The sequence below is a fragment of the Pelodiscus sinensis genome, chromosome 11 (genome assembly GCF_049634645.1).
Source record: "Pelodiscus sinensis isolate JC-2024 chromosome 11, ASM4963464v1, whole genome shotgun sequence".
NCBI classification, from domain to species: Eukaryota; Metazoa; Chordata; order Testudines; family Trionychidae; genus Pelodiscus; species Pelodiscus sinensis.
Genome location: NC_134721.1, coordinates 12934775 through 12948793, shown reverse-complemented (window position 1 = coordinate 12948793; position 14019 = coordinate 12934775). Strand labels below are relative to the sequence as shown.

The window sequence follows — 14019 nt, the reverse complement described above, 5'->3', positions numbered from 1 at the left end:
TGGAGTAACATCTGTAAAACAGTGCCTTTCAGCAATGGCTAATGCACAGCATGATGTATTAAAGACAGATTTTGGTTGTCTGTCCATTTTAATAAGTAATACAATAAACAGTTACGTCAGTTAGCTAATCTCTTAAAGGCTTTTTTTGTAGGCCATTCAAGCTGTCCAAGTTGTTTTCCTAATAGCAAAATAGATGAATGTTTCAGACAGGGGATGCAAACTGCCTGACTTTACATAATAAGGTTAATCTGCAAAATCTGAAAGATGTACAATTTGTAGACACTTCTGACCCTGGCTTGTGAGCTGTCCTCAGCCCTGCTGCTAATGACTAATGCATTGGACATTTGTCATTTGTATCAGGGAATCTTGGCTCCCCATGCTAGCTGGTTACACTGGTATTTATTTATTTATTTGAATGTTTTTAGCCCGCCTCACTATTTAAAATATTTGAGGCGACTTACAAAATGTTTTAAACAAAATACATATATATATATAAAAATTTAAAATACGAGACCCCAGAGGGACATAAAACCCTCATTGATTTAAATCCCTAAATCCTAAAAAGATTTGCTGATGTTGCTTAACTGGGTTGCCCACTGCAGAAAATCTTGGTTTGTCATCATTGCATCTGGGGATTATACAATCCTCCCGTGTCTTTTTAAACAACATGGGAGAGAAAAAAAATCACATAGTGTTAAGAGGAATTGGAAGGGATTTCCCAATCATATAGTAGCCAGAAGCATGTTTGTATTAACTCCATCAGCTGTGATGCAGCATTAGTGCTGTCACTTTTGCATTAAATGCTCACTGGAGGAACATGATTACTAACAAGCACTATGGTGTGAGAAATTGGCAGGTACAGGTAGATTGCTAGTATCACAGACTGATGCTCATATTACAAAAGGAATAGCAAACATGATTATGTAAGAAACTGGGGCAAACAAGTTCCTTGAGGGCTTAAAATCTATGAACAGAGATTTATGATACGAGCACACAATGCTTATATCAAGGCAGTCATTTAAGAAGAAAGAACGATGCAGTTTGGACACCGGAAAGTGATGCCTCACTTTGAGAAGTGGCCTCCAATTATGACAGGAACACCATGAGATCCGCAGTTATTTGAAAGATCAAACTAGCACTTACAGAATTAGAATGTGTGTCTAGTAAGTGGAGTTTCTATCAAAAGCAATAATACTGAGTGAAATTTGGGGTGGCTGTGAAGCATACATATTAAGAGCGGCACAAATGGATCCAGTTTGAAAGAGATGATTGTGAAGGTCATTTCATGAGAAAGTACGCTATTCCTAGCACAATACACAATGGATAGCTGTGTCAGTATCATGGACAAAACTATGCTTAAAATATGTAATGTTAAAATATACTAAGATGCTTTCTGCCCATGCAAGGCTCTGATATTACTTGGTAAACGCAACAGATCTAGTGCTGATACATTCTTCAGTATTCAGAGGAGAGCCTTCATGATAGTGACACCTGTGTTCCCTTGTGTGGCTGGTTCATCATGTAAATGGGCATCAAGAAACCAGACCCATCCTCTTTTTTGCCCCTTTTGGATACCCTGCATTTGTTGGGTGCATGGAAGGGGCACGCATCACTTCTTTTTTTGCAACATTCTGCATTCTTTTTCGGCATGCAATGGCTGTATGATATATGTTTTCTGTTTTCATTGTAAAATGCAATTGTAAAATACCTACTAACTGAATATGTGCACCTATCTAGGGATATAAGCGACCAGTTAACTACCCAATAAGAATTGGTTTATTGGGTAGTAGAGTTGACTAGTTGTTTCCACCCACCCATGCTGGCTCTGTATCAGAGGCAGCAAGAGGGGGGGGGGGGAGCAGGAGCCAGTATTGGGGTGAGACAGCTTAAAAACACCATCTCCATGGGAGGGAGCTGGTAGCAAGGGAGGCAGAGGTGCAATGGGAAACAGCATGAGCGGGGACTGCTTGAGTCCCTGTTCACTCCAGGTTCCCGGGGGGATCTTGCTACATTAAAAAGGTAGAGGTGGCAGCAGGGAATCCATGGCGATCAGGGACTCAAGCAGTCCCCACTCATCTGGGGTTCTCCGCTGTGCCACCTCTGCCTTTTAAATGAAGTAAGAGCCACAGGCAGCTCTTACTACATTTAAAAGGCAGAGGCACAGCCGGGATAATCAGTTCCCTGCCCCACTCCTTATCGACTAACCGAGTACTCAATAGAAATTCCATTGACTACTTGATTAGCTGATTAATCAAAACTTAACATCCCTACACCTACCTGTAGGATATTTTACTCCCTACAGATAGAGGTGAATGGGTTAGGACCCAGTCCAGGAAAGTGCATAATTTTAAGCATGTAGATAATCCTTCTGATTTTAATGGGACCATTAAAATACTTAATATTAAACATGTGTTGGATTGGGGCCATCATTAGGTGCACAACTCAAGCAAACTTGTTTTTGTAAGGATAGCTAAACTTTGTGAAATTGAAGACCTCAATAGTAAGGAAACTAACAAAGAAAACTTGTTCCTTTTAGTATTCCAACATGCTGATCAATGTGACATTTAAGCATTTTTCATTACAAGCTGGTCTAATAAAACTTATTATCCACTTATATTGCAATGTGAGAATCATCTACAATATATACTTTTACAAAAATGTTTAAGTTACTTACTGTCCTCTCCTGAATAACCAGTGGTCACATTAGGTTCAGGACCAGATCCAAAATTGTTTACTGCTTGGACTTTGATATCATAAGGCACAAATGTGGGAGTATTCCTCAATGTCAAAGAATGTTTTTTCACAGTTTCCTCATTCCAATCTGTTTCTACTCCCTGCTGTCGCCAGCTGACTTTGTACTCCAGTCCTGGTCCATTTTGCTCCATGGGTTTCAATGGCTACAAAAAGATGTAAAAAATATACTAAGCTGCCTTTGTTGCTAAAATCATACAAGGCAGCTTCCGCAGGGAATAATTTTGAAGCGGTATCAACATTATTTAGAAAGAAAAAAAATCTTCTCTACCATATTGCTTTTAGGATAGAAAAATGCTAGGGTTCTTAAAACAGCACGGGGGAATGAGAGCTAGATTTTTAACAGGTTAATTATTAAAGCACAGTATAGAATGCAGTCACCAAGTTTTTTTCTCCAGTTTTATGGTACCAAAAATATGTAATCTTCATTAAAAGTAAAGTTCAAATTATGCCAAATATTTATGTGGCACAGCAAGTTGGGTCCTTAAAATTTAGATTATCCTGTACAAACCATAAGTGTGCACAACCATTAGACCCCCCTCACACACACTCTCCACCCAATTAGATCTGGAAACTTAATAGGAAACTGGTATACTCTTTATCCCCCTGCTTGGTTAAGGAAGCTCTTAGTGATGTAACCCTTCTGCCAGGTAGCATCAGCAGCAGCCAAGACTGGGTTCAATATCTAGGTGTTCCTCTTCATCCTTCCAACACTGAACTGGCTCAAGCTCCCCACCCAGTAACCTGGGAAATTCACACACCTCTGGGCACTTCTGGGAGACAATGCTTCCCCACTTGCAAGCATAGAGCCTGAGTGTGGAAAAGGAACTTTTAATAAAAGGGGAGAGAAGTAACATGACATTAATTTGGGAAAACACCAGAAATAAAGTTCATAACCAAAACCACGAGTAAATGTAGCAGCGCAATTAGGTTGGGCAATGTCCTTTGCCTTTCAGGCTCTCAAGTCCAGAAATGTAAATGTCCCCTTCATGTGCCCACTCACAGTCATTGTCCTTGGTTAGGGCAGACCAGAGTTCAGAGGTGATCTGCAGAGTTCACCTCCCATCTTGAGGGAAGGAAGGTCACTTGGCATCCATCTGTTCACTGCTTTTTGGTGCTGTTCTGCTGGCCATTTGTCACCTCTCGCTGCCGCTGCTCTGCTAGCTGCTCCTCAAACCTCTCCATCAGTCACCCCTCACTGCTGCCTCTCCATTGCTACCCTGTTGGCTGTTCATGCTGCTTGTCGCATCTTCTACTGGCTTGTGGTGGATTTGGCTTTAGGCCAAACCTAGTGATTTTAGTTCTCTGTGATTCAGCTTCTCAGTGATTTCAGCTCTTGTCCCAAAGTACAATGCAGCCCCCACCCCCCCAAAAAAATCCACCATCCACTGGAATAACTTTAAAAATAATATCTATCATTAGAATGGTATGTGTGTGGGGGGATGAGAAACAAGCTGAACCAGTCTCGCACCTCATGTCTGAAGGACTTGCAGCCTGCTGATTCAAAGTTCTACACCGCCAGGTCAATTCCAGAATTCTGGCAGAGGAAGCCTTTTCAGCCGAGATTCTTTACACTGACAGTTTCTCTCCTTTGAACTGAGATACACACAGTCTGACTTTTCTGTATTCCCCAATACCTGAAAGCGTTGGTGGGCATATCTTACAATTCCTGCATTTAGTGTTAGCAGTTTGTCACCCTACAACAGCCAAATTGATAACAATGGGCAAAACACCATTCTAACAGTTGAATATATAGCAGGCCTAAACAAATGGAGTGAACGGTATTTACATAACCACACCCAGGATTCCTTTCCCATTCCAGACAATTGTAATGGAAGCACTGATTTATACCCTGATTATAGTGATAAACCTCTCCATGGATCATCACCTTGTAGTGGTGGAGAGGCTTGGGTGTTCCAATGATCCCTGAGAGGAATGCTGCTTGGAGTCATGTACTCCCTTAGGATCACTGATGACAGAATGGTCAAGGATAAGGTTCCAGACAACGTGTGATGCAAAAAGACCTCAAAAGCAGAGCAGATGGAGGACAACTGCACAATGGAATTGAAACTGTTGTATAACATTACTGTGGCTGTCAAGGCAGATGTAGGCTGCAGCAGATAGAGGATCTCCAATCGTTGTGGTGTCCATGCCATTGGTTACAAGCCCTCTATCTGTCAAGGACACTGTGGTGTCTGTTGTTCACCAGTCTCCCCACTTTAAAAGGAGTCCCATACAGGTATCTTCCAGTTTTGGGGAAAACAACACCTACGCAAGTCAGAAGTCTGGTGGTGATCAGCAAGTGGTGACAGGAACAGGACAATGAGTTCTGGAAGTTCCTAGTTACAGACCGACACACAGCCGGTGGGTATGTGATTCAGTCATCTTGCTCGAGGACTGAGGCAGGTCCAGAATCTCAGCTGCTCCACCCATGACTGAGCAGTCCTCTTTAGGGCCCACTCTTCTTGCCCCACATGAAAAAGTGCCCTAAAAATAGTCTTGCCCTCTCTTCCTCCTGGCTGGATAGCCACATATAGCAGGATCACCAGCCCAGTGGTTGAAAACATAAGAAACTTTTCAAACTTTGGAACCTGGAATGTACTGTCTGATGGACAACTCAGACAGTGACCGACCAGAGTGACATACAGCTATCATTACTTGTGAACTGAATGGGTTTAACATTGATATTGCTGATTTGTTTGAAACTAAAAGAGCTGATGAAGGACAGGTGAGGGAGGAGAAAGGAGGATTCACTTCTGGAGGGGAAAATCTTTAGATAAACCTCAATTGTATGGAGTAGGCTTTGCTATTAAGAACAAGGTCATAAGGTGCCTCTCTGAACTGCCAGTAAGCATCAATGAGCTGCTTATGACACTCCAATTGAGGCTCAACAAAAACCAACAGGTAACTATTGTGAGCACCTATGTGCCAACAATGGACACTGTTGAGGATGTAAAGGAAGATTTCTACTCTCAGCAGGAAATCATTTTATCAGAAACCCCTATAGAAGATAAGATCATTCTTCTGGGGGATTTCAATGCATGCGTTGGAAGAGACTCAGACCTGTGGAAAGGAATAATAGGGAAAGAAGGAGCAACTCAAATGGAATCCTGCTTCTGACCAAGTGTGCTGAACATGAACTTATCACACACACCCTTTTTTGACAAAAGGACAAGTTCAAAACATCTTGGAGACACCCACATTCAAAGCACAGCTATCTTCTCAACTATGTCATAGTTCGTGCTTGAGATCATAGTGACATCCTTCTTACAAAAGCAATGACAAGTGCTGATGACTGCTGGACTGATCACCAATTATAATTTCCTTTTTGAATTTTTGAGGCAAATTAGGTAAAAAAATTAAAAAATAATTTGAAATTAAACAAAAAATGTAATTCAATTAAAATATTTTAAAATGTTTTTGAGAGGAAAATTCATTCTGACCTAAACATCAAAATGTTTTTTTTGAAAATTCAAATAAAAACATTTATATTTTTTTCAAGATTCTTTTAAAGATATCTATTCAACCAAAACAATTTGGCTAAATTCATGGAACTCATGAATGTTTCAGTGTGACAAAAATTTGCATTTTTTGTCAAAAAGGAGTTGCATGTAAAACAATTTTGCCTAGATCTTGATTTTAACAATATATTTTTATAAACTATTTTTAGAATTTAATTGTAATGTATATAAGCAACAAAATATTAATAATTCAAGCATCGTATTTTTTTAACACATAAACATAAAAACCCCTATAGCTCTAATCCAATAAATCCATATTTAAGGATTTTGCTGGATTATATCTTAAATTGATTTAATTAGGATAACTATTTAATTACCTGAATTAATAATCAGGGGTCTCAAACTCAGCTGACCTTAGGGTCAGCTCAGTCCCCAAATCCTACTAGCAGGCCAATGGGTACCGCCCTCTGGCATGGCTCCGAGGAGAAGGGGCTCCATAAATTTTCTCCCCATGCTTCTCACAGTCCCTCCTGCCACCCCCAGGCAGTTTAAAAGCCACCAGGTGCCCGAGCTGCTACCACCGACAGTGCAGCAGTGCAAGCGTGGGTTCCTGCTACCAGCTCCTTGCCACTGCCAGCATAGCCCTGTGGCCTGGGGGAAGCATATGTAATACTGTCTGGTCCATAGGTGTAAGCTATGAAACTATTAACTCATTTTGTGCATCTGACTAGATATCAGTGATGCCAACTCTCCTGATCTGATTACAAGATTCCTGATAATTGGTTTCATTTTTGTTTTCTGTAGAAAGCCCTAGCCACGTTATTAGAAATAAGCCAGATTGGGGAACTTCACTGTCTGATGCCTCATGCACTGCTATCAACTATGACTTAGTATATTAGTATCACTTAGTATCACTCTGACTTAGTATATTATTATGCTTTTTTGTTGGCATCTGGTATCAGAAGAAAATCTCAGCCTTTTTCTTTTTTTAAAAAAAGAAGACTAATATTAAGACTAACAGGAAGACTAAAATATTCAAGGAAGACTTTAGATCTCATGGTTTATGGAGAAATGCTAGAAAACCTGTCCCAAGTTCAGAGGAAGACCTCAAACACTACCTGCCAAATAAAAAGATCCCCAAGACTATTTTTATCTATGGTTTTAAGATGCTAGTCTCTTATTGGGAAGTTGGGGAAGGAGGCTGATTTATGTATTTTTAATGCTTCGGTTTGGCAATATAGTAGTTGCAAGTTAATAGTGTTCCCCCCTATATCCAGGAGTCCAGACAGATACATGAAACTGAGTCCTCACTCTGACCCCCTCATAACCTCACAAGGGATGTGATAGTGTGCACAGGCTCATCAGTTAACTCAAGGTTACACACAAGGCCCTCCTCCCACCCTGAGCTGTGGTATCACAGGCGGCAGCACGGGGGAAGAGGAGGTAGATAGCTCCATAGGAGCTGGTGCCCATAAGGAGCTGACTTAAAAGTCGGTTCCCCAAACTCACCGGCTCCCACGGAGCCGACTCTCCCCTGCATGTAAAAATGTAACAGATGAAAATTTCAGCAGTTACACATTTACGAAAAAATAAAATAAAAACCCGTCCCTAGTCCCACACTGGAATCCCCCACTAACATCCACACTTCCTCCCCCCACTAACTGCATGGCCTCATGCTGGGATCTCCCATCTCTGCCTGGGGAATCTAAAAATGAAACCTACCAGTCCTGCTCTGCTGCCTGCAGAAGAGTGTCAGTTTGGGTAGCTCCCTGGCCAGTGTGGTTTGCATCTTGGCACAGGCAGCTAGCGCAACTTCCTGGACTAAGCAGCACCCTCTGTGACTGGGATAATGTGGGCACCAGGGGCCAGTGTATTGCTGGGAGCTCTGTGTGAGGGTGAACTCTTGTGTGCCACCCTTTTCTCCCTGCCCTCACCCCTTGGCTAGCAGCTGCATGAGCCTGATTAAATAACTTTGTTAAAATATTTCTCAGGCTGGATAGGAGAGGTGCTCTGGCCACACACTGTGCCTGTATTACATACATTTCCTAAATGAAACCTGAACAAAATTTTGAAAATTAATCATGTAATAACACAACATAAAGAAAATTACTACTGCAAAATAAATTCCACTTTAGGGTTAAATCTCAGACCCACTCAACTATTATTTTAATCTTCTTAATGCTGCAAAGCCTTGGCTGAAAATCCTATTGCTAATGCTCATCTGATTTGTTAATCCAAACTAGGCAGATTAACATCATTTTTCAGAATCAGTATGTGTATCTCCTTGGTCATTGTCTGCTAGAAATAAAGCATTTAGTATGTAGAAGGTATAGGAAATCTACTGTAAAGCCTACAAGCAAACTAAATAAACTGTGCATTCACAAAATAGTCTAAATGAACCTTTAGAATCCCCTGTATGTTCATATTTATGTAAACATATCCAATCCCACTCTATTCTCACCTTTTTATTGTTGTGCTACAACTGAATTGTAGATTGTGAGATTTTTGGGGCAGAGATTAAGTTTAGCTAGCAGTAAAAATAATTAACAGCAACATATGGGCTGTGTCTACATTGGCAAGAATTTCCGGAAATGCTTAAAACAGAATACTATTCCGTTTTCAGTTTTTCCGGAAAAGGAGCGTCTACATTGGCAGGCAGTGTTCTGGAATAAGGATTTATGCCCGAGCGGGAGCAGAATAGTTTTTCCGGAATAGTGGCTGATTTTGTACAGTAGAGCATCGTTGCTTTTCCGGAAATTCAAGGGCCAGTGTAGACAGCTCGCAGCTTATTCCGGAAATGCGGCTGATTTTCTGGAGTAAGTGGCCCAGTGTAGACGCAGCCATGCTGTCTGTGTTGGTAGCTACCTCTATGTAACCTCTTATAAAAATAGAATTGTGCTCACTGACTATGGAATATTTTGTAGAATGACGTTTCACAATAAAGTAATAGTCAATAGAGGCTTCAATTCTAGGCTACATCCAACCTAAAATGAAAATTCAGATTGCAAAAATCTTTTTTGCTAGAACCAGAGTGGAAAATAATCTTTCCACATACAATGTAAAATGTGTTTTACTCCAATTACACAACATTACTTTTACAATTATTAAAACTTGGGTTGAATTAAAGAAAAACTATATCCCTCTCAAGATAAATTGGCATATAAATTACAAACCGTCTAGAAATCTGAAGGCTGGAATTCTGTCCTCAGTACTTTAACAGATTTCTCTAACACATGCACTAATGACCTTCTCCTGCCCTTGTATTTGGGATGTATTCTCTCCACTATACATTCATGTAATACAGGCCTTCTTACATTTTTCCACAGCATTTGTGACATAGGTGTCAAAAATACATTTTTGAACAGTAAATCAAGGAAAGAAATCCTTGCCACATTGAAGTGAATAGGAACTTTGCCTTTGACATGGCCCTTGGATTTCACCCATGGAGTTTACTAACTATGGAAAGAGAGAGCAAGAAGAAACTCGTGAAATCCATATTGAAAATATAGGTACTTTCTTAACATGATCCTAATAACGTCAGTAATGCTTCAGGATCTTCAGCTTGAAAGGAGAAACCATTTCACATACTGTATCAATGATAGGAACTTTTTAAATTACCTCCCATTTCATAACCATTTCATTTGGTTCAGAAGCTTCAACTCGGATGTTATCTGGGTTCTTGTCTGGAGCTAGAACAGTAGAAGGAATACAGTTAGTTTACATCCTCTCTCCTTTATTAATCTCATCTTTCCCCCCTCTCCTGAATGTCCTACATCTTCACAAAACAACCAGGTAGGTGTGAAAAGTGCTAGGTTAATTTCCTTTCTTGAAATGATTTGACTTTGCGCAACTAATCAACATGTAAGCAAAGACCACTTGACTAAACATAATTACTTGGCACAACAGAGTGTTAGTGAACAAATATGTAGTTTACATGATTTGATCTTGAGCAGCCTTGCTGGTTAATTTTAGTAGATATCTCTAAACTGACTTTTTTGGATTTCAGAGCAGCAGATGTAGGGGTATTATTCTGAAGAGACATTTTCCCTGTTGGAGATGGAAAAACAGAAAGTGCATCATTTGTGTATGATGCAGAGCTGAAAAGCTTTGGAAGAAGCTCAGACAAGTAAAAAAAAAAAGAAAAAAAGCTAAAGCAAAAATAAAGCTAAGGCAATGCAAATTATACAATGCTGAATAGCTGGGCTATGCAATACTTTCAGGAACCAGTCATTTTGTGTTCCAATGAGAACTGTGTTGTGAATGAAGATTTGTGACAAGTTCAGAGCTGCTGGGAAGCTCACTATAAATCTTGCTAAAGACCCTATCTAGCAACTGCTTGTATATGAAAGGGCTTTGAGAAACAGAACCAGCTGTAGCCCCAGAAGCATGGTGTCAGACTTAGTTTGCTTTCCTCCAGAGCTTCAGGAGATGCAGCAGAGCACTGCTGCTGTGCCAGACTTGGCAAATATGTGACATATGCTCCCCTTTGCAGGCTACCAGCCTTTCTGGCTGGTGTGGCTCAGCGCTCCGGTGTCTCTGTTTCAGAGATAATAGAGCACAACTTCAGAGAGCCCCATTTGGCTTCACTGGGATGAATCATGGAATAGCTATTGCTCGGTGTTTGCAAAGGTATGAAAATCTGGTCCTGATCACTTGATCACTAAAATGGGCTGATAGAAATCCTCATGGAACAAAGCTGATTGAATGTTATTCTAGAAAATAGACAGAGAACCAAGATGACAGCATGTACCAGTGGGAGGAGTTTCGTAGTGTGCTGATGGTGCGCTAGCCTTGCTTCTTCCAACACCATTAACGGATATAACACGGAACTGGTAATTTATATAAGGGGCCAATGATAAAACAACAGTTGTGTTGTTCCCTGGGATTCTTGTGAGTTCCCGCCACTTCCCAGGCTCCCAACGATTCATTTCAAATTCTACGATGGACTCTGGAAAGAGAAAAATAAAAATGAGAGAAATAATATGAAAAGCATCTCTCTAAATTAAAGCCCCTATAAATTCAATGTCAAGCGCAGAACAAATTTATGACAAAGTTGTTTCAAAAATAAAACCAATTAGGTATGTCTATGCCTATTTGCTTATTCTAATAGAAATGACGCATTGTAATGCTCAAACATGTCACTAGAGTCCTTCATACCATAAATGGGACTGTTGTGACTGCTTCCTGCTCTCCAGGATAATCTAACACTTCTGTTTTGTTTTTCTGAGAGAAGTAAATCTTCAGGTGGGTCAGGAACATCTGAGAACAAAAGGAAATAGCAGAAAGATGGTGACTTGTATGTAGGGTAAGATTTCAAAAGTGCTGTGCATTGGCCTAAATGCTCCAACTGAAGGCTTTGGTAAAACTTCCACAAAGTGGATCCTCTGATTTTCTGGTCTCCCTTATAATTGCTGTATTAATTGTGAGGGAAATTTCTATGTACTCTTAGCATAGTAACCAGTGCAATAAATTTCTTTTTTCACAATCAATATAAAGTCTATATCACAATGAGTAAGTCTCAGAGCTGTGTTTAACAGAAAGCTTGGATTTACTGTGATCCAAATCACAGTGATGGGGGAAGAAGAATGAACTTCAGCAGATATTAAACCTACACCCCTACCATGTTAGTGGGAGGAGAACGATCCCTTGTGAAGTCCCCATCCAACCCTGTACTATGTGAGGGGAGAAGGAAGTTCATCACCCACCTTCTCAATTCATTATCTGTCCACAAGTCAGGACAAAAGGCAACTGGGTGCTTAAATGCCTTGGTGGTGGGTGTGAAGTAACGACCTGGCTACATCTCTCCTCCATGGACAATGGAGATGACTTTTAAGCACTCAGCGGTTATTCCAACTCCACTTACAACTCCATCTGTGCCAGAGCTGATTTTCTGACATACAGGAGCTCATAATCTGACTTGTAAAGTTTTAATACAGCACAGACTGAGTTGGATTAACCAGCAGGAGAGCAGGAAAATACCATGGGAGGACAGACATTTTTGCAGAACAACCTACGTTTCTCAACAAATGTATAAGATGCAATAAAAATGATCTACGGTTTGGGATAGCATGTATTTGTGAAAAAATATATAGTGAATGCTTTTAATACAGGTTCATTCTAACTCACTGATGATTATCTTTATCAGTTATTGAGACTTGTTTAGTCAATTTTGCCATTCATTTTATTATATGTATATGACTTGAGGAAAAAGAACAGTTTTTTCATAACAGTACTGTAGTAGAGTATGTTTGTTTCAATTAACATCTAAATACAAACAAAAACCCCACCAAAGAAATCCCAAAAATTCCTATTAAAAACTATGTTCATTATAAAAATATTTTTTAAACCTCAAAGTAGAAATGATTCCATCATTACTCTAATCTATGGCAATGTGACATAGTAATTAAACAAGTTACTTGAGCCCTGTCTTTGACCTTCTTGTGTCTCAATCAAGTTACCTGGATAACTGTCTAAAACTAGGAGTGACACTCCATTTTTTTAAAATACTATATAGGTGACGGCATGGGATTTTTTTTTTAAATGAGGCCGAGCCTTCTTATCATGTTTATAATATGTAAAGAATGCAAGAAAGATTCTTCACCACACACCAGCCCTTCACTTTTCCCCACTTGTATTATCCATTTGAAATAAGAAATACCCAGTATGGTTTCTCTAAATTTTGCTAGTGATACTCAGAGTCTCAGAGAACATTCATTGCGAGTTCTCAGATCTTATTTGGTGAGATAGTGGTCTTCTATTTTTAACAGAGATATTCTCCAGTATGTCCATTAGTCATTGAAGGGTGTTAACAAAACCAGAGTTTTAAACAGTCCAAATAAAAATTCCTTCCAGCTCAAATTGTGGTACTTTGCTTTTAGTGAAGTTAATTGTCTAGTCACTATAGAGATTTAAAAAACAGAAAAGGCTTGAATTTTTAGTTTGAAAAAACACAGATTGGTTTTTTTTAATCCCCTCGGGATTTTTATATATATCATAATAAAAACAAACAAACAAACAAACAACGATTGTGACTATTTTTTGCCCCTAAGTAGTCCAACTTCAGAAAGGGAATATAGCCCTTCATGCAATTTTCATATGTCGTGTAACAAATAGTCAACAGATATCACTCATCTGCATGATTTTACAATTACTTCATGCATTAATGATAAATATTGGTTTTCAATAGAAAGCAAATTAACAGTATGACATGCCATTTATTTACAGTTTTGTGCTTGTATACTACTGTGTAATTCAAATCCTGTTACACCCTCTGCCAAGAAAATAAATTGATGTAATTTAAACAAAAAATTGCCCTTAAAATAACATTCCTGTTAATATCCAGTTCCTTTAGAGTAAATCTACACTTGCTCCCTATCTTGAGATAGGGATGCAAATGTAGGTGACCAAAATTGCTAATGAAGCGGGGATTTAAATATTCCACACTTCGTTAGCATAATCTCGCCTGCGTGCTATTCCAATCACCGAGGGCATGTCTACACTACCCCGCTAGTTCAAACTAGCAGGGTAATGTAGGCATACCGCACTTGCAAATGAAGCCCGGGATTTGAATTTCCCGGGCTTCATTTGCATAAGCGGGGCGTCGCCATTTTTAAAACCCCGCTTGTTCGAACCCCGTGCAGCGCGGCTACACGGGGCACGAACTAGGTAGTTCGAACCTAGGAAACCTAGTTCGAACTACCTAGTTTGTGCCCCGTGTAGCCGCGCTGCACGGGGTTCGAACAAGCGGGGTTTTAAAAATGGCGGCGCCCCGCTTATGCAAATGAAGCCCGGGAAATTCAAATCCCGG

At 39.9% G+C, this 14019-nt stretch overlaps 1 protein-coding gene across 12 annotated transcripts in view; it reads right to left on the bottom strand.

Annotated features, from left to right (window-relative positions):
* The window catches only part of CHL1 (cell adhesion molecule L1 like), a 217993-nt gene that overhangs the window by 23359 nt on the left and 180615 nt on the right, over positions 1-14019 (bottom strand). For all 12 annotated transcript variants that reach the window (XM_075938657.1, XM_025184362.2, XM_075938665.1 and 9 more), the window contains 4 exons: positions 11370-11471; positions 10963-11160; positions 9831-9901; positions 2675-2897 (listed from right to left, as the gene is read on the bottom strand). In XM_075938657.1, the coding sequence (XP_075794772.1) occupies positions 2675-2897; positions 9831-9901; positions 10963-11160; positions 11370-11471 (594 nt within the window). The remainder of the gene's footprint in view (positions 1-2674; positions 2898-9830; positions 9902-10962; positions 11161-11369; positions 11472-14019) is intronic.